The sequence below is a fragment of the Monodon monoceros genome, unplaced genomic scaffold (genome assembly GCF_005190385.1).
Source record: "Monodon monoceros isolate NGI ecotype Baffin Bay Population unplaced genomic scaffold, NGI_Narwhal_1 Super_Scaffold_18, whole genome shotgun sequence".
NCBI lineage: Eukaryota > Metazoa > Chordata > Mammalia > Artiodactyla > Monodontidae > Monodon > Monodon monoceros.
In genome coordinates, this window is record NW_021703774.1 from 37,702,543 (window position 1) to 37,726,215 (window position 23,673).

The 23,673-nt window shown below is 46.2% G+C and overlaps 1 protein-coding gene across 2 annotated transcripts in view; it reads right to left on the bottom strand.

Annotated features, from left to right (window-relative positions):
• Window positions 1-790: 790 nt before the first annotated feature.
• KCNH1 (potassium voltage-gated channel subfamily H member 1) overlaps window positions 791-23,673 on the bottom strand; it is a 408,422-nt gene continuing 385,539 nt past the window's right edge. For both annotated transcript variants that reach the window (XM_029229182.1, XM_029229181.1), the window contains exon 11: window positions 791-1,994. In XM_029229182.1, the coding sequence (XP_029085015.1) occupies window positions 1,140-1,994 (855 nt within the window). In that variant the 3' untranslated portion in view covers window positions 791-1,139. The remainder of the gene's footprint in view (window positions 1,995-23,673) is intronic.

A 23,673-nucleotide genomic window follows, 5' to 3' on the forward strand; every position in this document is an offset into this window, starting at 1 on the left:
GTATGAGATAAAGAGATTAGCTTAAAAATAAGGCCAAGCACGGCTCCCGAGTGTCCTAGAATGAACCCATGCCGTGGACAAAATACAAACGTCTCTAGGGCAATCCCAACAAGAGTCATAATAGAAACACAGCACTCGCTACAATCATTTTTCTGAGGTCATGTGTGTGTGTCTGCTTTGCTAATAAAGCAAATCTGGGCTCATCACCCTTCCTGCCGATGCCCCATACCCTGAGGAATGCCACAGGAACACTTGGGAAGAGGTCAAGAAGGAACAGAAGCAAAGGGCCTGTGTGATGAGGCCAGTGGCATGGAGCCAAGCCAGAGATTCATCCGGGGCCTCCAGGGCCCTCCCCTTCCACTATCCTATAGGAGCAGGGTGCAGACCATAGCCCAGAGAACCTCTGGATCGCCACCGCCCCTCTCCAGCTCTTACACTTGGCTCATTTCTTTTGGGAAAGGAGACCTGAAGATTCCCGGCTCTAAGTGTCTACAGGAGGCACCCAAAGCACCTCAGCTGCTTTTCGGCCTTAACCGTTAGAGACAGAAAGTCGAAAGGCTCTACCCTCCCCTCCCTGTCCCTCAAGCTCCCCCTGTCCCGAGCTTGTTACAAATGACTACAGTAGGGAAATAGACGGTGACCTCAGACACAGGCTGTCCAAGGACAGGGAATGCTGGGAACTCCCTGTGCCCACCACAGTCTCCGGCGGTCCTGGCGAAGGAGCCCAGGGTGGTAATATACACGAGGGGTTCTCGGTGCTCTCCCACCAATCCCCAATGTCTGCTGTTCTTTCCTGGTAGTTTTCATCTTTTACAAATATCATGGCAGTAAAAAATTTAAAATGAAGGAAAATACCCTTTAGGTGGCGTGCCTCCTCTTCCAAAATTGTGCAAAGACAGTTCAGATGCAGCTGCCATCTTGCAGGGTGGTGGCACAGTCCTCTTCCCGGATCTTCCCCCAGATAGAGAAAAGGAGAGAGCGCGCCTAAGCGCCTGGTCCCACTTGGATTTTCTGTCGGGAAGAGGCTACTTTGAAAGTTGTTGGTCATGTAGGTGTGTGTGGTAGAGGTGATGTCTATAGGGCAGGAGGGTATAGGGTGTTTTGTCTTCGACTTGTTTTTTTTTTTTTCAGCAGACCTCTCAGCTCGCTCCAAAAATGTCCCTCTCTGATTCTGGGGACTGGGGCCTCGATATTTCAAACAGCTCCTGAGGAGACTGAGAGGATCTTCTGGAAGTTAATATCCTGAGTATCTCAGAGAGCTGGTTCTCAATGTTCGTCATTTTGGTGTTCAAGGCCTTGATGTCCTCCTTCAGCTCGTGTTTCACCTCCAGGACGGTGGCCTGCAGTGTCTGCTCAGGGATGGGGTAGAACGAATGCTTGACCTCGGCCAAGATGGGGCTCCGGTCCTGGGGGCTTCTGGCCTCGCCCACGCTGTCCAGACGCAGGTCGCTCTTGGTGATGCCGCTGTCACACGAGTCTGTCTTCTTGAGCGTGGCCTCACCACTCGCCTTTGTCCTCTCGGGGAGCGTCTCCATGGACTCGGCCTTGGACACCTTGCTCCAGTCCTCAGCCTTCCCACAGGAGTCCTTGAAGCGGGCCCAGCCCTTGCGCTTGGCCCAGTCGCCCCCGCCGGCCTTGGGGCCCAGGCAGTCGGCCCCCGGCGGCGCCTGCAGCCTGGCGTGGTCCAGCCCTGTTGATGCGGTGGCCACAGGGAAGGCCACGGGCGTGGCAGGGCTCTCGCGGACGGTGACGACGCTGGCCTTCACCAGGCCGTGGTGGGTGTGCTCGGTGAGGATGCTGCCCTTCTCCACATCCAGGTCGTCCAGGTCCCGGCCGCCCCTCTCCGCGGCCAGCCTGGCCTCCTTCTGCTGTCGGAACCTCTGGAAGAGCCGCCGGACAGGGTGGTCCGGCGGCAAGATCAGGGGGGCCTCGTTCTTCCGTTTCATGCGCTCTTCCTCCTCCCGTTTCACATCGCTGATCTTCCGGAACACGATCTGGAGGGAGACAGAATGACACGTCCTGTTAACCCAGCTGTGGCATCAGCGAAGCTCGGCCCCTCTGCCCATCACAGGCCTGGCGTCCTGCTCCAGCCTTAAGGGAGGGGGCTCACAGTCCAGTCACATCCCTGCAAGACGTCCAGGTCCTTGCTCAGTGACTGCCATCACTTTCCTTTGCTGACCCTCGTTCCCACCTCTCCAACAGCAAGGGATTGACTCCTGCTGTCATCCTCTTCAACAGAAACAAACCCCCAACCTCTCCATTTCTACAGGCCTAGAGGTTGGAGATGCCAAGTGGCCTCCTCCAAGGAGCCTGTCCTGGCCTCTGAGCCTGGGTCCCCTTTAACCCGTTCTGGCCTGCAATTCAGTATCACCTGGTAAGCTTTTCAAAAATCATTTCTCTGACCCCACCTCAGACCTACTGCACTAAAAGTCACCAGATGGGAAGCCCTTGAATCTGTAACTTAAAAGGCTCCCCCGGTGATTCTGATGCACTGAAGTTCTACACCACAGTCCAGGGCAAGGAAGTTCAGCCGAGTTCCCAGGCAGGGTGACGGCTAAGGCTGCCCTTGTCATCTGCAGATCTGGACCCTAAGTGAATGCAGTTGGCTGTGAAAAGTACACGCTGTTCTCACATAGAAGCCCTCCCTGTCGTGAGGGAGCTTACGGGAGAAGAAAGGCCCGGTGACCTTAATGTTACTTCGTATATTTCTTACAACGACACTGTAAAGTCACAGGGACACATATTGTTATATCCCCATTTTAGAGAAGAGGAGATCAAGGCTCCGAGTGGCTAAATGTCACATAACAGATAGGTCTCCTCTAAGACACTTGTACTCAAGCAGTTAAGCCCCAGACCCATTCAACGTCCAACAAGTTCTTCCTGACGATGACAATGCTTCATGCAGTGGATGGACAGCAGCCAACAGTACCGTCTCAAGACTCTGGATCTGAGTGGAGCGTAAGCCACATATTACAGGGTTGCCCTTGCGCCGACATCCGATTATGGGAAAGCCCTGTAATTTCTGACTTATGTTGCATGTAGGAGGTACACTCAGGGGCATGTCTGACTCATCCCATACCTGAACTTGTAAGAAAGAAGCAACCTGCAATAGGTCATTTTTTAAACTGTAAATGCTGGTTTGGGGACCAGAGGAATTGAGATCCTTGAGAAGTAGAGGAGAGGTCTGTGGGAGGGACAGGGGCAGCTTTTCCATCACAATCTGGACAGCCCTGTGCGGGCAGCCTCTGACCAGCCCAGAACCTGCCCCAAAGACTTGCTGCAGGACCCCCAGCTCTTGGGGAGGCACACGTGTTGGCATGCCCAGAGCCTGGGCTTTGGGGTCAGACAGAATTAAGTCCCAGCTCTGCCAATTAGTTGTGTGATCTCAACAGGTATCTTAACTTCTGAGTCTCTGTTTCCTCCTTCAAAAGTGGGAAAAATCCCTCCTTTTCCGACTTGATGGAAAGCCAACAGAAGAGTACTTATGTGAAAGCACTGGCTAACTGTGAACGCTCAAAATGAATCCTCCTGTCCCCACCGTTTCAAGGCCTTTTTGTTTTTTGACTTGTAGACACATATAATATGTGACTCATTCTACCTCCTCCAGGAAGGCCCTGCCCCACCCCACCCGGGGCTCTCGGATGGCACCACTCATTAGGTTCTCAGATATGACCGACAGCGTTGTCATTTTATATAAGGTGCCAATAAATACAGAGGAACCCAACAAACACTGAATTGTGTGCTTGATGCCAGTGATCAGTCAGCAGATCGTTGGCAGACTGGAGGCTCACCTGTCACGTGACTTCTCCATCAAAGCTTCTGTCAGTGGATGACTTGACACTAACAGGTGGGAAGGATGGAGCAGCTGCCCCTCTTGCCACCTGGCTAAATCTTCAAGCCACATTACTTGGGTCCCAGTGAGTGGCTTTCTGACCTCCACTGGACAGCACTTCTCCCAGCCCTGCCCTTATCCATCTTCTGCCCTGCCCAGGGTTACGTAATCTCATAACCCTGTCTCCCCAGGTCCTTTTCAGCCATACCCCGTGTGCTCCTGTAGTCTGGATCCTGCAGATCCAAGCCATGGCACTCAGGACAATCCCATCCACTCTGAAGAGGAATCTAACTGAAGGCATCATAGGGATGGAGGGATGATGATAAGTAGAGTGATCAGGACCTTTTTCTGTCCTCCCAGTGCTCTGAGTTGGCAGTCTTCCACCTCCTTTCTCTGTTCTGGCAATGGACCCTGATCTCTAAGAGGAGTCCAAATCCTCCTCACGCCAAGGCCCAACTCAAACAGCACCTCCTCCAGAAAGCCTTCTTTGATTCCATGGAGCTCTAAGTCATCCTCCCACCTCCCAACCCTAACGGCCCTTGCTGTGCTCACATCACTCTTCTGCCCTAATTACTATCTTGCGTCCACTTGTAGTAGTGATGCCATCTGTTGCCTCCCCTACTCACACCCCTTCTTAGAGAAGGGAGGAGGGGCAAAGGGGATAAGAAAGGAAGGTGGGACAGAGAGGAGGAATGAGAAAAAGAGGGAGGAAGGGAGAACATATGACAACGTGAATATACCCCAAAGAGATGATGGCGTTTAGAGCCGATTGCTCTGGTCCTGCCTTTATTCTGAAGGACATCTGATTCTTATCAATATCCCCCTTTTTACTTGAGCTCGTTTGGGTGGGGTTCTATTCCTTGCAAGCAACAATTCCCAAACAAGATACCAGTTACTTACGTCCATACCTTATCCCCTCGGAAGGCTCCCTGCAGGTCTAGCACTGTACTTTGCATGTCACATTGTGTCTTTTACTTTTTAAAGATTTATTACCTACCCTACGAGAGCAGGGATTGTCTGTTTTGTTCGCTATTTCCAGCACTTAGAAAGTACCTGGCACCTAGGGGGTCCTCGGTAAATATCTGTAGAATGGATGAAGAAATGAATGGATGAAGAACAGATAAATATGAGCCAATGAATCAATGTTAGAATGTCTTAACCTGGAAAGATGCAGTCACAGAGGTCATAATGTTATAAAAGGAAGGGATTGGCTCAGAACACACAGGGTCCTCTTAACAGCTCTCTCAACATCAAAGGTCAGGCGGCCCTTGAGACCGGAAATGAGATGTTTTAAGACTAAAGAAAAGGAAGTACTTCTTCAGATATTGAGGAGTCAACCCCAAACTTCCTACACCAAGCGGTTGTACGGTGAAGTATGAAGTATACCAGTCGGCTCACAAATGCTTATTATGCATCCATGGTGGATATGTGTGACGGGAAATGGTAGCTCTTCCTGGAGGGCGTGGAAATACTGGGCTCTTCAATCCAAATGCCTCGTGGGGGTCAGAATCCTGGACCAGGGGCCAGGGGCCTGGCCTGGGCAGCATATTCGGATGTTGTAGCCACATCATCAGTGGGGTCAGTTCAGCACTCACGGGCTGGGGCTCTCCTGGGGAGGGGACGTGGGTGTCTGGGTCTGTGCTGAGTCTTCTGAAGCTTCTTGGCTTTTCCTAAAGGGTCATCTTGTGTGCCTGGGGTAGCCCCACCTGAACATCACTGGCTCATCCAATGGGCAGGTAAACTAGGGAACATCTTTCTGCCCTGCAGAAATGCCTGAGCCTGCCTTTGAGAATCAGCAAGTAAAATTAGCATTCCCCCAAGGGGACCAGAGCTGATGTGGTCTAACAGCTTTTCTAGTCTGAGGCCTAGGCCTCTGCTTACTGGCTTCAGCTGACTTTTTGGAGAAGTTACTCATGGAGTCTTCATCTCCAGAGGCAGCTGTGACCAGGCATTTGACCAAGTATTTTAGATCTAAGGACAACTGCTCTTGAATTTTTCTTTTATGTAAACTTGGATCTTCCTGTGGAAGACAATCTGATGTCAATGGGAAGAGCCTGGACTAGGAATTGGAAGACGGGAGTGCTCATTTCAGCCCTGCTGGGCCCTGAGCAAGCCACCCCTTCGCACCCCGCGGGACAACCTCCTCCCTCAGCTCCCAGCAGAGTTGTGCCGGGTTTTCTTTCTTTCCATTTTCCTGTTACGTATTGGGCTTCAATGTAAGATTTCATCCCAGGAAAGGATTCTGTGGCCTGAACTGTCATTTTGAAAACCACTGGATGAGATCATCTCTAAAGTCCCTTTGAGAATGAACAATTAATGATTTTAATAATACAGTACTTTGTGTTGTGTTTTATAGCATATTCCACATACTCAAGTGCATCATCTCATTTAAGCTAAAGCTCCTGGGAGGTGTGCAAGGACTTCCTCCACAATCTGACAGTGGAGGAGACTGGGGTTTAGTTGGTAGGGTGGCCTGCTCAGGGTCACACAGCTAAGCAGAAACAGAACTCCAGGGTATCGGCCAGTGCTCTCGCCTTGACGTCACCTTTCTTCACATCAGCAGTCCGTAGACAGGGGCCACATCAACAGAGAGGTGCCAGGGTCTGTCTGGAGAGGTTATTACCAGGGACCCCCACTAATCACCCACTGGGGAGGTCCAGCCCTAGACACAGGCTAACACTGGTCCAGGCACCACTGATGGGATAGGTCTGGATCCTCCCTAGCCAGACAGAGTCCTGCCAGCCCACAGGGGTGCCTGATGTGTTGGGCATGGGAGACCCATGCTGAATGCTGAGCAGCTCGTGACTGACTGTATATGGGGAGACAGAGAATGCCCCAGGGCAGAGGTGGCTGCTGTGCCTCACCCACCTATCTCCACATTCCTCTGAAGGCTCAGCAAGCAATGGCCCAGAGCCTGGGAGGCCGTTAACAAACAGTTGTTGAGCTGAACTGAATTGACACCCGGCTCTTCAATCTGCAGGGCTTCTTGAGCAGTTATTTTCAAGTTTGTCTGAAAAAGTAATCCCACTGGAAGCTGAGGTGAGTCAGGACCATCGATTGCCTCTTCTGGGTTGCATTTAAGGAGGGCCCAGTCCCTCTTAAGCCCCCTTAAGACCAGACCAAGGGGAGGAGTCCCCTCAGGGTCACTGAGCAACAGGGTCCCTGCAGCACATGTAGGGGAAAGACAGCCCTGGGAGGGTAAGGGACCACCTAGAGTTCTGACAGCACAGAGAACGGGAGTCCAGTTGCTTAAAAGAGCTTAGATTGGGGAGTAAAAAGATTTACATAATGTCAGCTCTCAGTGGTTTGCATAAATAGAGACTGACGTATGAATCAGAGAAAACCATAGATAAACCAAAAGGGATTTATTTTGGTTTTAATTGAATTCAGACGCATGGCCCAAATCTGAAACACACAGAGAACAGTAGAAAGAACACAGGCTTAGAGTGGTCCCAACTCTGCTGCTGACTGGCTGCTATGTGACCTCGGGCAAGTCATGTCCTTGCTTGGCTGGACCAGAACAACAGTTCTCAAATCTAGCTGCACTTCAGAACCACCTGGAGGTGTTGTTATCTACTGAGGGAGAATTTCCCGTGGCAGCGTCAGAAACTGGCATTTGCAACAAGATCCCAGGTGATTCTGACCCAGGCAGCCCAGGCCAGATCTGCTGACCAGGGACTCAGAACCCCAGGGCTGGTGACTGGTGAGATCACTGCCACTCTGCTGTCCTCCATGTGGGCACATGCTGAAGCACAAGGTGCTAAATGTGCCCGGAGTGGGGGGGGGGGGGGGGGCGGAGTCAGTGGAGTCACGTGCAACATGAGCACAAGCTTTGGATCCCAGACAGACTTGGGATCATGGTCCCCAAGCCTCAGTTTCTTTGTAAAAGCAGATAAAGCTATTGATTTCATAGGGTTATCATGAGGATAAGGTTGGATAATATAAGTAAACTCTTAAGAAGAGTACCTGACATTTAATAGTTGCTGAGTAAATGTATTATGTATCATTCTTTGTGGGGACGACCCGTGAGATGATTCTAGAAGGATGAGCTGGAATTGGGAATAAAAGGTGAAAGATTTGGGCAAAGGGGCTCACACAGGGAGAAGCACATGTAATGACACAAAGGCAGAAAGGCCACCCACCAGGGAAAGATGTCTTTGTGGTAGTAGTCCCAGTGGGAGGGGCTGACTTTGTTACATTTTTGACTTTGTTAAATGTGTGCTATCTCATGACATCCTCATAGCAGCCCCAGCAGGTGGGGAAAGTCTTTATCCTCATTTTTTAAATGAAGAAACCAAGCTTAGAAAGGGTAGGTGACCACCTAAGGATACTCAGATAGTGGAGCTAAGATTCAAACCTCAGCCATCTGAGCCCCCATCCATGCCCACGTTCTAAGCCATTCTGCTAGGAAAATGCCTTGGTTTTAGGGAAAAGGGTGATTTTCTCTCACATACGTTAATAACCTCCATCCCTGCCCCACCACCTCTCTCCACTAGTTTCTCTTACTCCCAGTCCATCAGCAAGTTCTCTAAAGAATCCAGGGACAGAACTGTGAAGCAGAGAGATCAGGCCAAGGTGAGGGGAGAGGCCATGAAGCTGAGGCTCTCAGAGCTTTTAAGGAGAGGATTCACTAGGTACATTAGGACCTGTTAGTGTGGTCCTTTAATTTATCAGGATAGGGGTGTGACTTAGCGTGAGAGTCAGGCTTTGATTGGTCAAGGCAAGAAAGAGGAGCTGTAAGACACATGAGCTGAATGTTTTGGTTACTGGGAAGATCTTGCCTCCTTGCACAGTGGTGAGGTCACCAGCTACCCTCAGGGCACGGCACCGGGTAGGAGGAACAGGAATGCAGAGGTCCCAGTGGACTTTATCTATGAAGAATCTAGAGGTTAGAGGTCCTCTGCTCTCAAGTGGCCTGGTCCAGTGGCTCTCAGAGTGTGGCTCACAGGCCAGTCCCTCCCACTACCATGCAACATCTGTACTTTCTTCCGGCATTAATCAAGAATGACCTTGTCCCTTAGGGACCATGACCATGATCCCTTAGTGACATCCCATGAGGAGTGGCATCATCTCATTCACTCTTGTAAGGGCCCCCACTGAGAACTAGAGGATCAGCAAGGTGTTCTGTTGACAGACTGGCCTGTGTCTGAAAGACTCCTACAGATGCACCTGTTCCTGTCTTCAGGAAGATTCAAACCCAAGAGGAATGAGGATCTCTCCTTCTCAAAGCCACCAAGTGAAGGAGATACATCCCTTGTTTGCTGCTCAGAGAAGAGATGGCACTGCTGTGTGGGAGCCACTGGCCTCTGGCCTTTCACTAGGGCCATATTTGCCACTCTCTTCCTTGCTTTATGCTCCCTCAGTGTAGGAGACTGAATTACAGACACCAAAAGATACGTCCACCCGAAACTCAAAATGTGATGTAACTTGGCATAAGGGTCTTTGCAGATGTAACAAGGTAAGAATCTTAAGGTGAGATCATTCTGCATCAGGGTGGGCCCTAAACCCAAAGATAAGCGTCCTTCTTAGAGACAGAAAAGAGAAGACATGAAACACAGAGCAAAAGGTCATGTGAAGACAGAGGTAGATACTGGAGTTTTGTAGCTACAAGCCAAGAAATGCCAAGGATTGCTGACAGCAACCAAAAGCTAGAAGAGAGGCATGGAACGATTCTTTCTCAGAGCCTCCAGAAGGAGCCAACCCTACAGACAACTTGGTTTCAGACTTCTGTCCTCCACAACTGTGAGAGAATAAATTTCTCTTGTTTTAAGCCACCCAGATGGAGACAATTTGTAACGGCAGCCCTAGGACTCGGTTCCTTTACGGCTTCTTCTTCCTCCATCCCCTAAATGCGGTCCTCCCCCAAAGCCCTGCCCTTTGCTCTCTGTGCTCCATGAGGTCTTTCTGCTTCAATGCTCACCTCACCTTCATGCAGCTAAGAGCCAACAGAGGTGCTGACAAGACTGGTACAGATGCCCACCCTGCTGTGACCCTGAAGAAATTTCTTGATCTTTCTAAGCCTCAGTTGTCTTCTCAACAAAAATTCCTACTTCCAACCTTGCTGCAGTGATGCAGTGAAGTGACACTTGTGAGAAACCTCTCCCTCCCTTCACATTCACAAAGTAATGTTGCTTTTCACTCCAGCCCCAACTCTAAACCTGGATTTTCCCACACACAGCATGGCTATATCGACGTCTCGTAGACCTTTCAACCTCTCCCAGCCAGAGCAGTCTCTCTTCCCACCCGTCTTTCCTCAGTGTGAGCCAAGTCACCAATCAAGAAGGAAGAAATGGGGCCAAATGTGGAGCTGGTGACACGCCTCCCCCATCAGAGTTGCTCCAGTGCTAAGACAGGTAGACCAGCGTTCAGCCTCCAACTCTCCCTCAACAACACCTCCCCCCTGTCTAGGGAAGCACTAGTCATGACCTTTGAAATCAGGTTAACACTATCCTGTCTCATGATTCCATAGGAGAACTTAAGAAAGTGGAAGATGCAAAGAACTAGGACAAATAATCCTAAAATTTATATGGAACCACAAAAGACCCTGAATTGTCAAAGCAATCCTGAGGAAAAAGAACAAAGCTGGAGGCATAGCCCTTCCAGACTTGAGACAATGCTACAAAGCTACAGTAATCGTGGTGTGGGCACAAAAACATACATATAGATCAACGGAACAGAATAGAGAGCCCAGAAACAAACCCACACACCTACAGTCAATTAATCTACAACAGAGGAGGCAAGAGTATACAATGGAGAAAAGACAGGCTCTTCAGCAAGTGGTGTTGGGAAAGCTGGACAGCTACATGTAAATCAATAAAATTAGAATGTTCTCTCACACCATATATAAAAATAAACTCAAAATGGTTTAAAGACCTAAACATAAGACATGACATCATAAAACTCCTAGTGAGAACATAGACAAAACATTCTTGGGACATAAATTGTAGCAATATTTTCTTAGATAAGTCTCCCAAGGCAAAAGAAATAAGAGCAAAAATAAACAAATGGGACCTAATCAAACTTAAAACCTTTTCCCATTAAAGGAGATGATCAACGAAACGAAAAGACAACCTACAGAATAGGAGAAAATATTTGCAAACGAGGTGACCGACAAGGGCTTAATATCCAAAGAATACAAACAGCTCATACAATTCATTATAATAATAAAAGAAAAAACCCCTCAACCCATCAAAAAAAACGGGCAGAAGACCTAAACAGACATTTCTCCAAAGAGGACAGATGGCCAACAGGCACATGAAAACATGCTCAACATCATTAATTATCAGAGAAGTGCAAATCAAAACCACAATGAGGTATCACCTCACACCTGTCAGAATGACTTCATCAAAAAGTCTCCAAGTTATAAATGCTGGAGAGGGTGTGCAGAAAAGGGAACCCTCCTACACTTTTGGTGGGAATGTAAATTGGTGCAGCCACTATGGAAAACAGTATGGAGATTCCTCAAAAAATTAAAAATAGAGCTACCATATGATCCAGCAATCCCACTCCTGGGCATATACCCTGAGAAAACCATAATTCAAAAAGACACATGCACCCCAGGGTTCACAGCACTATTTACATTAGCCAAGACATGGAAACAACCCAAGTGTCCATCGACAGAGGTCTGGTTTAAGAAGATGTGGCATACAAACACACACACACACACACACACACACACACACACACACACACGATGGAATATTACTCCATTAAAAAGAATGAAATATTCCCATTTGCAGTAACATGGATGGATCTAGAGAATATCATACTAAGCGAGGTAAGTCAGATAGAGAAAGACAAATATTGTATGATATCACTTACATGTGGAATCTAAAAAATAATACAAATGAATCTATATACAAAACAGAAACAGACTCACAGACAGAAAACAAACTTACGGTTGGTTACTAAAGGGGGAAGAGAGTGGGAGGGAGAAATTAGGAGTATGGGATTAACAGATACAAACTACTATACATAAAATAGGTAAGCAACAAGGATTTACTGTGTAGCACAGGGAACTATATTCAATATCTTGTAGTAACCTATAATGGAAAATTACATATATATATATATATATATATATATATATATATATATACACACACATCTGAATCACTTTGCTGTGCACCTGAAACTAACACAATATTGTAAATCAACTATAATAATCTAAAAAAAGGTGAAGATGAACTGCGACTTGCAGAAATCGAACCCACCAAATACTTCCCTGTCTGAGGGTTCAGCTCATTGCCCTCCACCCCCTTCAACCTTCTACTCCTGCACAATCCTGCAGGATTTGCATGGCTTTGGAAAGTTGGGACCAGGTTTATCTCCACCCTAGGCATAGTCTTCTGAATATTCCTTTTGCCTTCCGGCCTGGAAAACAGGGGAAAGGGTCTGTCCTGAAAACAGCAGCAAGGGGAGCCAGCGTCGGGAGAGACAGGCGAGCGCTGAGACTTGACGTTTCATCACCACCTTACATCCGAGTCGCTCTCCAGCGCTTCTCCCTTCCTCAGCTGAGCCTTCAACACAAGTAGCGGCTAACACCAACCAGGCATTCAACAAAGGACCAGATATTGGGCTAAGCACTTTGTACACATCTGTGACTCACTCCTCACAGCCACCCGGTGAAGTGGATACGGAAGTCATTCACCCAGGCAAGCCTGCACCTGATGTACTCTGGATTACCTCTGCAGTTTGTCCTTCTCACCGCCAAAAGAGGACAATAATTAAGGAAAGATCCATCCACCTCCCACCCCCAACATCTTCTGGTTGGCTGCATTCTCTTGTTTTTTCTGGATTAAAGAATCGGATACAAAGCATATATTTGCATAGTTGTAATTCCACTCTTAAAAATTGTCGCTTTCTACCAAAATGGACAAACAACTGAGAATTCTGAGAACTTGTATGTTACTGAAGAGTTGGCTCTGACATCACTGTCACTGTCCCTTGTGATCTGTGCCACCCTGTGGCATGTGACTGGGCTGTGACACTCATCGTTTCAGCCAGCGGATCATACCGTCCCACGCACAAAGCACTAGAGCAAAGAATTCGATTCAAGCAATTGTCTAGTTTTGAAACATGATGGTTAGAACAATTTCACTGGATTATTCTAGGGTTTGACTCTCCCAATAAATAATTTTCTGTTGCACTGTTAAAATTCCCATTTCTTATACTAGGATGCTGACTTTCAGAGCCATCAAATGCATGACCCCCAAGTGGGGTGCCTTCCCACTGCTCCATCAGGGCGCAGCCGCTCAGCTGCCAAGGAAACTTGCCGGTTCTGCCCTCCTTGAGAAAGTATCCACTACCGTCCCACTCACATCTGAACTCCAGACATTCATCACACCTAGGCTATATGGTGAAGTCTCCCACCCCCCTCACGGGGAGAGGTGAGAGGTGGTGTGGGAGAATCCCAGAGTGAGGACCAGTTCTCTCCCTGATGTGCACTCGGGTACATGTGCCTTCTCGCGAGCTCTCAGCAGAGCAGCCCTGAACGAAGCGATGGGACTCGTCTGGAGAGCTAGTCCCGTTTGCCCCTATCCCTGGGGGGGTGTTTCAGTGATGGGGATGCGGTGGGGAGGAACCGGGAGCCCAGTTGGGAGGAATCTTGCATTCCCCACAGGGCCGTGCAGAAGCAAGAGCGCCTGGGTGGGGGTGGGGAGTAGAAAGAGTGGTCTGGAGACGGGCTCCCCGGAGGTGGAGGGCTCTTAATGATAAGGGAGAGGGTTATTGGCTCCCTGAGCTTTTCCTTTTGAGGCCTAGTCCCCTCCCCTATGGAATATGGGGTGCATGTGTAAGAGGGGTGACTAGAGGGGGTCTCCTCCATCCTCACACTTGCATTCTCTGCTCGTGCAGCACTGCGTTACAGCGGGGTCTCTGCCCCAGTAGCTCCACTGCCTTCCTAGGCCAGGACAGAGGTCTCCCTGTCCCTGCTAAAGTGTGGGCACCATATCCCAGCTCTAGAGTCACGCCTGGTCCCACAATGACCACTGAGAGTCGGGGCTCACTCAGGAGGGGTGCACAGGAGGGAGCAGCCTGGGCCACGTAGCAAGGTGAGCCCACCCAAGGGCTCAAGCAGCCTTCTCTGCAAACACCATCAGAAGTAGAGGAGGCCAGAGCTTGAGTCTGCGTTCTGTTTTCTCACAGAATCCTCTTCCAGCACTGTATGTAGAGCCAGCTAACCATGTCTGAGTCATACCCCAGCCACAACTAGTGGAGAAACTTTCCTCTCTGAGCCTTATTTTCCTCATTTGCAAGCTGAAGACGCTAATGCTTGCTTTGGCTCTCAGGCAGCACTGGCGCAAGGTAGACTGCTGTACACACAAGCTACATCAGAGCTACATCTCAATTATTCCCCTGTAACCTCCCAGCAGGGGAGGCCATCTCCGAGCTTTGCCCCAGGGGCCACAAGAACCTTTCTCTCTGTGCAAAGCACAAAGGGCAGCAAGGTTTAAGAAATGACTGGGTAGGGCTTCCCTGGTGGCACAGTGGTTGAGAGTCCGCCTGCCGATGCAGGAGACATGGGTTCGTGCCCCGGCCGCTGAGCCTGCGCATCTGGACCCTGTGCTCCGCAACGGGAGAGGCCACAACAGTGAGAGGCCCGCGTACAGCAAAAAAAAAAAAAAAAAAAGAAAAAAAAAAAAAAAAGAAATGACTGGGTAAGGGGGGTGGGGTGTTTGGACAATTGAAGGGAGGGAGACCAGGTAGAAAGCTGTGACTCTAGCTAACGACAGGTATGGAGGGAGTGACCCAGGGAAGCAGAGGAAAGGGCAGATGAAATGAAACATGGCTTGCTTCTAGACAGGCATGCCAGGTCATGGTACAAGAGAAATGGACATGATCTGAAAACTCTGAATCTCAACCTGTGGCCTCACCTACACCATGTTCCCAAGGGGCATTTGCAGCACTGTGGACATATCCAAGAAACACATGCTACCAATTCCTCTGTTGTCTCCCACCCTAGGAAGCCGGATGAAACCATCTGTAAGCCATGAGGCTACCTTTAGTCCTATCAGAGGCAGTTTTAGTAGCTTGCCTGTCCATGCCTCCACTCCTAGGGGCTCCCACTCACCCCACTGGCCTTTCAGGGAGAAGGGTCACAGTGGCCCCATTCTCAGAAGAAATCATTAGAGTAGAAGAAAACTTGGGGAGACCAGTCCTAAATGGCACCTCTTAGAGACTGAAGAGCTTTTAACCTCTCCCCACTTCTCATCAAAAGCTCCATCCTTGAAGCACACGGCCCAACTGTGTAACTCAGAGCTCCTTCACTTTGGCAATACCTTGTGGGAGGAAGCCTAGAGTCACCCACCTCCCCTGTCCCAGCAGTGGTTATCATCTGGGAAGAGGGCCAGAACCACCTGATGATCTTTTAAAAAATAGATGTCTATGAGAAATGGATAAATTCTTAGACACATACAATCTTCCAAGACTGAATCATGAAGAAATATAATCTGAATAGACCAATTATTAGTAAGGAGATTGAATCAGTAATTTAAAAAAAAACAAAAAATAACTCCCAACAAACAAAAGTCCAGGACCAGATGGCTTTACAGGTGAATTCTACAAACACTCAAAGAAGATTAAATACCTATCCTTCTCAAACTCTTCTGAAAAGTTTTACTAGGCCAGCATTACACTGATACCAAAACCAGAGAAGGACACCACACAAAAGGGAAATTACAGGCCAAAATCCCTGATGAACATAGGTGCAAAAATCCTCAACAAAATATTAGCAAACTGAATTCAACAACACATTAAAAGGATCAGACACCACGATCAACTGGGATTTATTCTATGGGTGCAAGGATGGTTCAATATTCACTACAATCAACGTGATACACCACATTAACAAAATGAAGAATAAAAATCATAGGCTCGTCTCAATAGATGCAGAAAAAGAATTTGGAAAAATTCAATATCCATTTATGATAAAACTCTGAACAAAGTGGTTATACATGGAATGTACCTCAACATAATAAAGTCCATATATGACAAACCCACAGCTAACATCCTACTCAAATGTGAAAAGCTGGAAGCTTTTCCCTTAAGATTGCAAAGAAGACAAGGATGCCCATTTTTGCCATTTTTATTCAACATGGAATTGGAAGTCCTAGCCAGAGCAATTAGGCAGGAAAAAGAAATAAAAGGCACCCAAATTGGAAAGGAAGAGGCAAAACTGTCACTATTTGTTTGTGGATAACATGATTTTATATAGAGAAAACCCTAAAGAATCCACCAAAAAAACTGTTAGAACTAATAAATGAATTCAGTTAAGTTTCAGGGTACAAAATCAACATATAAAAATCTGTCCCAGTTTTATACACTAATAATGAACCATCATAAACTAAAATTAAGAAAACAACCTCATTTACAACTGTAAAAATATAAAGTACCTAGGAATAAATTTAAGAAGGTGAAAGATCTGTACACTGAAAACTATAAGATATTAATGAAAGAAATTGAAGAAGACAAAAAAATGGAAAGATATACCATGCTCATGCATTGGAAGAGATAATATTGTAAAAATGCCCATATTACCCAAAGCAATCTACAGAATCAATGTAACCCCAACCAAAATTCCAATGGCATTTTTCACAGAAATAGAACAAAAAGTCTTAAAATTTATATGGAACCACTGAAGATCCCAAATAACCAAAGCAATCTTGAGAAAGAACTATAATCTGGAAGCATCACGTTTCCAGACTTCAAACTATATTACAAAGCTACAGTAATCAAAACAGTATGGTATTAGCATAAAAAGAGACACACAGATCAATGGAACAGAATAGAAAGCCCAGAAATAAACTCACACATATATGGCTAACTAATTTATGGCAAAGGAGGCAAAAATGGAGAAGGATATCCTCTTCAATAACTGGTGTTGGGAAAATTGGACAGCTACATGCAAAAGAATTAAACTGGACCACTATCTTACACCATACACAAAAATTAACTCAAAATGAATTAAAGACTTGATTGTAAGACCAGAAACCATAAAATTCCTAGAAGGAAACATAGGTAGTAAGCTCCTTGACATGCCACTTGGTGATATTTTTTTGAATCTGACTCCAAAGGCAATGGCCACAAAAGCAAAAATAAACAAATGGGACTACATCAAACTAAAAAGCTTATGTACAACAAAGGAAAAGATCAACAAAATAAAAAGAAAACCTACTGCATTGGAGAACATATTTGCAAATCATATATCTAAAAAGGAGTTAACACCCAAAACATATAAAGAACTCATACAGCTCAATAACAACAAAGCAAACAATCCAATTAAAAAGTAGGCAGAGGACCCGAATAGACATTTTTCCAAAGAAGACATACAGATGGCCATCAGGCACATGAAAAGATCTTCAACATCACTAATCATCAGAGAAATGCAAATCAAAACCACAATGAGCTATCATCTCACACCTGTCAGAATGGCTATTATCAAAAGGACAAGAAATAACACGTGTTAGCGATGATGTGGAGAAAAGGGAACCCTTGTGCTCTGTTGGTGGGAATGTAAATTAGTGCAGTCACTATGGAAACAATATGGAGGTTCCTCAAAAATTTCAAAATAGAACTATGATATGACGTAGGAATTCCACTTCTGAATACTTAGCCAAAGAAAATGAAAAAACTTGTTTGAAAAGATATATGCACTTCCAATGTTTGTAGCAGCATTATTTACAATAGCCAAGACATGGAAGCAGACTAAGTGCCCATCCACGGATGAACGGATAAAGAAGGTGCAGGAGATACACACACACACACACACACACACACACACACACACGCACACACACACACACAATGGAATACTACTCAGCCATAAAAAAGAATGAAATATTGCCATTTTTGACAACATGGATGGACCTTGAGGGTATTATGCTAAATGAAATAAATCAGAGGAAAACAAATACTTTATGAATTCACTTATACGTGGAACCTAAAAAACAAAACAAATGAACAAACAAAAAAACCTCATAGATACGGAGAACAGATTGGTAGTTGCCAAGGGGAGGGTATCGGGGAGTGGGTGAAACAGGTTAAGGGGATCAAGAGATACAAATTTTTAGCTATAAAATAAATCAGTCATGGGGATATAATGTGCAGCGTGGTGACTACAGTCAATAATACTGTATTGCAAATATTAAAGTTGCTCTCATCACACACACCAAAAAAATTCTGTAACTTTCTATGGTGACAGATGGTAACTAGACTTATTGTGGTGATCACTGCACAATGTATACAAATGTCAAATCATTATGTTGTACAGCTGAAACTGATGGAATGTTGTATGTCCATTATACTTTAATTTAAAAAATATGACAATTCTGGTGAATGCAATCTATAGATTCAGTACAATCCCAATGGCATTGTTACACACATAAAATAATACATCCTAAATTTCATATATATTCTCAAGGGATTTTGAATAGACAAAACTATCTTGAAAAAGGAGAACAAAGTTGGATGGCTCATACTTCCTGATATAAAATCTTACTACAGTGCTACAGTAATCAAAATAGAGTGGTACTGGCATAGGACAGACTTACAGAACAGTGAATGGAATAGAGAATCCTGAAATAAACCCTAAACCTATACAGTTAATTATTTTTGACAAAGGTTCCAAGGAAGGACAGTCTTTTCATCATATGATGCTGGGAGACCTGGATATCCATATGCAAAAGAACAAAGCTGGACCCTTTCCTTATACTGCATACAAAAATTAACTCACAGAGGATCAAAGATCTAAATGTAAGAGGTAAAACCATAAAACTGAATTTTATGTTGGAAGAAAACATATGGAGAAATGTTTGTAATATTGATTTGGCAATGATTTCTTATCTATGAAACTGAAAGCATATGGAATAGAAGAAAAATAGGTAGATTAGACTTCATGAAAATTAAATACTTTTGTGCATCAAAGGATACAATCAAGAGAGTGAAAAGGCAAACCCACAGAATGGGAGAAAATATCTGATAAGGATTTCATGACCAGAAATATATAAAGAACTCCTACAACTCAACAACAAAATACAAGCCATCCAACTAAAAAATGGGTAAATAACTTGAACAGACATTTCTCAAAGAAAACATACAAATGACCAAAAAGCACATGAAAAGATACTCAACAATACATGTCATAGGAAATGCAAATCAAAACCATAATGAGATACTACTTCACATCCTTTAGGATGGTTTTTAATAAAAAAAAAACAAGAACAGAAAATAACTAATTTTGACAGGGTATGGAGAAACTGGAACTCTCACACATTGCCTCTGTGGAAAACTGTTTGGCAGCTAACACACAATTACTGTGTATTCCAGCAATTCCACTCCTAGATATACACCTAGAGGGACGGAAGGCAGGCACTTGAACAGATACCTGTACACCAGTGCTCAAAAGCAGTATTATTCACCATAGCCAAAGGGTGGAAACAACCCAAATGTCAATCAACAGATTAATGGATAAACAAGATGTGGTATATACATAAAATGGAATATTATTCAATCATTGAAAGGAATGAAGTTCTGACTCCTTCTAAAACATGGCTGAATCGTGAAGACATTATGCTAAGTGAAATTAGCCAGGTACAAAAAGACAGATATTATATGATTCCACTTATAAGATCCACTTATCTAGTATAAGCAAATTTATACAGACAGTAAGTACATTAGATGCTATGAGAGTTTTGGGGAATGGGGAATGGGAGTTATTGCTTAACGGTTACTGAGTGTCTGTTTGTAATCATGAAAAAGGTTTGGAAATGGATGATGGTGATGGTCACACAACCTTGTACATGTAATTAATGGCACTGAATTACATAGTTAAAAAATGAAATTAAAATGTCTATGCATCCCACCCCCTGCCCCAAACTTCACCTCTATTTGAGAACCAGTGGCCTAAAAATAGACATATACTGGGAAATACAGCAAGACTGCCACGTAGGCATATAGTTCACTCTTGTTTAGAGGTCATGCACGTGTACACACACACACACACCCACACACACACACACACACACGCTCAGAAGACAAGATGTCCCTGCTCAGTGCCTGTGTACCAGCTGCACACACGTAGCCCCTGACCCTCCTGACTACACCAGCCCTCTCTCCTTCTGTGCTTCCCTCCTGGACACCAGGCATCCCTATCCCCACTTCCCAGTTCCAAGTTCCATCTTGGACAGAGCCCTGAGATGCTGAATCTGAAGACAAAAATAACTCTGCCAGGGTGATTTATGTCTGTACTGTCTGAGCTTTCTGCCTGCAGGGCATGTGCAGGTGGGGAGAAGAGCCACGCCCTGTCCCCCAGGTAGGGAGGAGCTCTCAGGGGTCTGCAGCTGTAGGCACCCTAGAATGCATTCCATCCTAGGGATGGAATGGGGCCTGGATCATATAGCCCATTCCTCTGACACCAGAGAGGCCCCAGTGAATCACCCGTGGAGTTGGACCACCCCATCTGGCCCCTACCCCCGCCCCAGACCCTGTCAGGAGAGCAGCCGGGGTCCTCTGTGTTCAGTACTTCCTTTCTTAGACCTATCCTGAATCCCTCACGCTGGTTTTAAACCTCATGTTGTGTCTTACAGAGAAATGAAACCCTCCCAAAACCTCATTCCACAAGGAAACAGGTCTGGTCAGCCATTCAAAAAGTCTTCATGCAGTGCCCACTGAATATGATGGGCGAGGTGGCTGGTCCACACTTAAGGAAAGCAAAAAGAACCCTCCCCTCGGGAGCTGATGGTCCAGTGCTTTCCTGACCTGAGCTGATCTGAAGCAGCTGCATTTTACAGAAGGACCCACGGAGAATGAGACAGAGCGGGAGGGAGGCCAGGCCAGGGGCTTCTCCTTAGAATCTTAGAGATGGTTTAGACCCTGTGTGCCTTTATCCTACTCGCACCATCCAGGGCAGCCCACCTTTTTATGATGCTGGCACTCTTTACAGGTCGGCGCTGCTCTGTTCCTGAGCCGTGGATTGAGCCACTCTCCTAACGAGAGGGGGCAACTAACAGTTCCTGAGAGCAGCTCTGGCCTTGCCACTGAGGGCTCAAGGCCTTTGCTTACCTCATCCAGCTTCATCATGATGAGATGCCCCCTGATCTGCTGCTCTGCAGAATCTGCTCTGATGAAGAACCTTTCCACACCTGAGAGCAAAGCTCTCAGTTCACAGATGTGGAGGGTGACTCGGAATGGCCACTGGCCATTCACTTGGGTTCTTGGTATTTAGGACATACCTGTCCCCTGAAGCCTGGACCTCTTCTAACTTCCCATAACACCTATTTGCTTTTGGTACGTGAGAGTATTGATGTATTTACCTGTCTATATGTGTGCTTTGATTATCTCCTCATCCCATTGTCTCCACTCCCCCAGTTATAATACAAGTGTCCTTACTGAAACAAGCTCTGTTTTGTTCACTGTTGTGGTCCTAAAGCTAGAACAATGCCTGGCACACAGTAGGCATTCAAGGACTATTTGGTGACTGACTGACTGACTGACTTGGGCAAATCACTGAACTTCTCTGGTCTTTGGTTTTGTCTTTCTAACTTGGGAATAAAACTCTTTACTACGATCTATATATGAACACCAGGAGGGTGAAATTAGACAGTGCACCCCAGGGTGTGTGTGTGTGTGTGTGTGTGTGTGTGTGTGTGTGTGTTAGTTATTTACTTATTGCTGATCAGCACCAAATCCACCCTCCACACTCTGCGTGGAAATGCTTGCACTGAGAGCCAGCCAACCACGTTTGCCAGACTCCCTGCCAGCTGGCTTGCAGTTAGGTTCTACCAATGGCAGGCCCTGGCAGGAGTGAAAGGCAGGAGGAGAAGAGACTTCCTCCTTGCTTTCTGCTCCTATATTTATGGCACCAGCAGCAGTGGTTAGCTTCGGCCCCACCCTCCAGCAGCGTCCGTGGTATTCCCTGCACAAGCTTTGCCATGCTTCCTCCAAGGCCCAGGCAGCAGCCCAGCTGTGTGCACAGTGCAGTCAGAGTACAATTCCATGGCTTTCCTCGTGAACTGAGCATCCCCAAGCCAAGCTCTGCCCGCAGAGCTCTGGGGACACGCCCTGGGGTATCTCTTCCTCAGGTGTCCCAGCACCAAACGTGCAGCACTCTTCCTCAGAGGTCTGACACCAGCTGCATGGAGCGCCCCTTCCAGAAACTGGGGCCCTCTTCTGGCCTTCCAGGATTTAATAATGCTACTTTTTATCTGCCCCCATCCCTGGGAGGGAGTGCTGCTTCTTCTAATTATTAATCTCTGGGCATCCTCAACCTTTCCTTTTTGCTCTTTCACCAATTCCCTTATTTAAATCCTCTCTTAAAAAATTAGTGTAGTTTCTATTCACAATAGCAGGACATGGAAGCAACCTTATCAACAGAGGAATGGATAAAGAAGATGTGGTACATATATACAATGGAATATTACTCAGCCATAAAAAAGAACAAAATAATGCCATTTGCAGCAACATGGATGGACCTAGAGATTCTCATACTGAGTGAAGTAAGTCAGACAGAGAAGGAGAACTATCGTATGATATTGCTTGTATGTGGAATCTAAAAAGAGGCTACAAATGAACTTATCTACAAAAACTGAAACAGAGTTACAGATGTAGAAAATAAACTTACGGTTACTGCGGGGGAAGGGGTGGGGGAGGGATAAATTGGGAGATTGGGATTGACACATACACACTACTATATATAAAATAGATAACTAATAAGGACCTATTGTATACCACAGGGAACTCTACTCAATACTCTGTAATGGCCTATATGGGAAAAGAATCTAAAAAAAAGAATGAATATATGTATTTGTATAACAGATTCACTTTGCTGTATACCTGAAACCAACACAACATTGTAAGTCAATTATACCCCAATAAAAATTAGTGTAGTTTTGGGCTTCCCTGGTGGCGCAGTGGTTGAGAGTCCGCCTGCCGATGCAGGGTACACGGGTTCGTGACCCGGTCCGGGAAGATCCCACACGCCGCGGAGCGGCTGGGCCCGTGAGCCATGGCCGCTGAGCCTGCGCGTCCGGAGCCTGTGCTCCGCAACGGGAGAGGCCACAATGGTGAGAGGCCCGCATATCGTGCAAAAAAAAATTAGTGTAGTTTCAAAAACAAGCAAACAACGCTTAACTATATGTCGCTTTCAAGAGACATATTTTAAATACAATGATGTCACATAAAGATGAAAGGAAAAGGAAGGAAAGAGATATACTGTGTACACAATAAAGCAAGCTGATGTGACAATACTAATATCAGACAAAAAGATGTTAAAGCAAGCAGCAGTATTAAACATAAATATTATATCCTCAGCAAAAAAGAAAAGAAAAAAATTAGTGTAGTTTCAATTTCCGTTTTCCTGATTGGACTATCACTGAGGAGGGAGCCTTGAAGGAAGAAGGTTCCAGTGGAAACCTCACCACATATGAGAAGGAGAGGAACTTGAACCGCCACATGATGACCCACAGCCCCTGTTTTATTCACCACAGGCTGCCACTGGGGGCTGGGGCAGGGGCCCTGGCTAATGTCACCTTTGCTGGTGTCATTAGCACTTTAGTCTCTCTCTCTGGAGCCTGTGAGGGCTACAGTCAAGGCCTTGACTTTCTCCTTGTTCTCTTGGCTACGAGAACTGAGGGTCCCCTCCCTCCCTCCTCTGTGCTCGGTCTATTCTCATCATTTAAAGGACCTGTTGTTTCTAAAGCTTCCAGAGAACAGTGTGCACAGAGGCCTGTGCAGGGAAGGCAGAGGCAGGTTTTTACCCAAGTCTGTCTTAGAAATACTCCGTCTTTAGAGGAATCATCCACTGGCCAGCTGTGACCTTGGGTGAAGCAGTGTAATTCACCGCCATC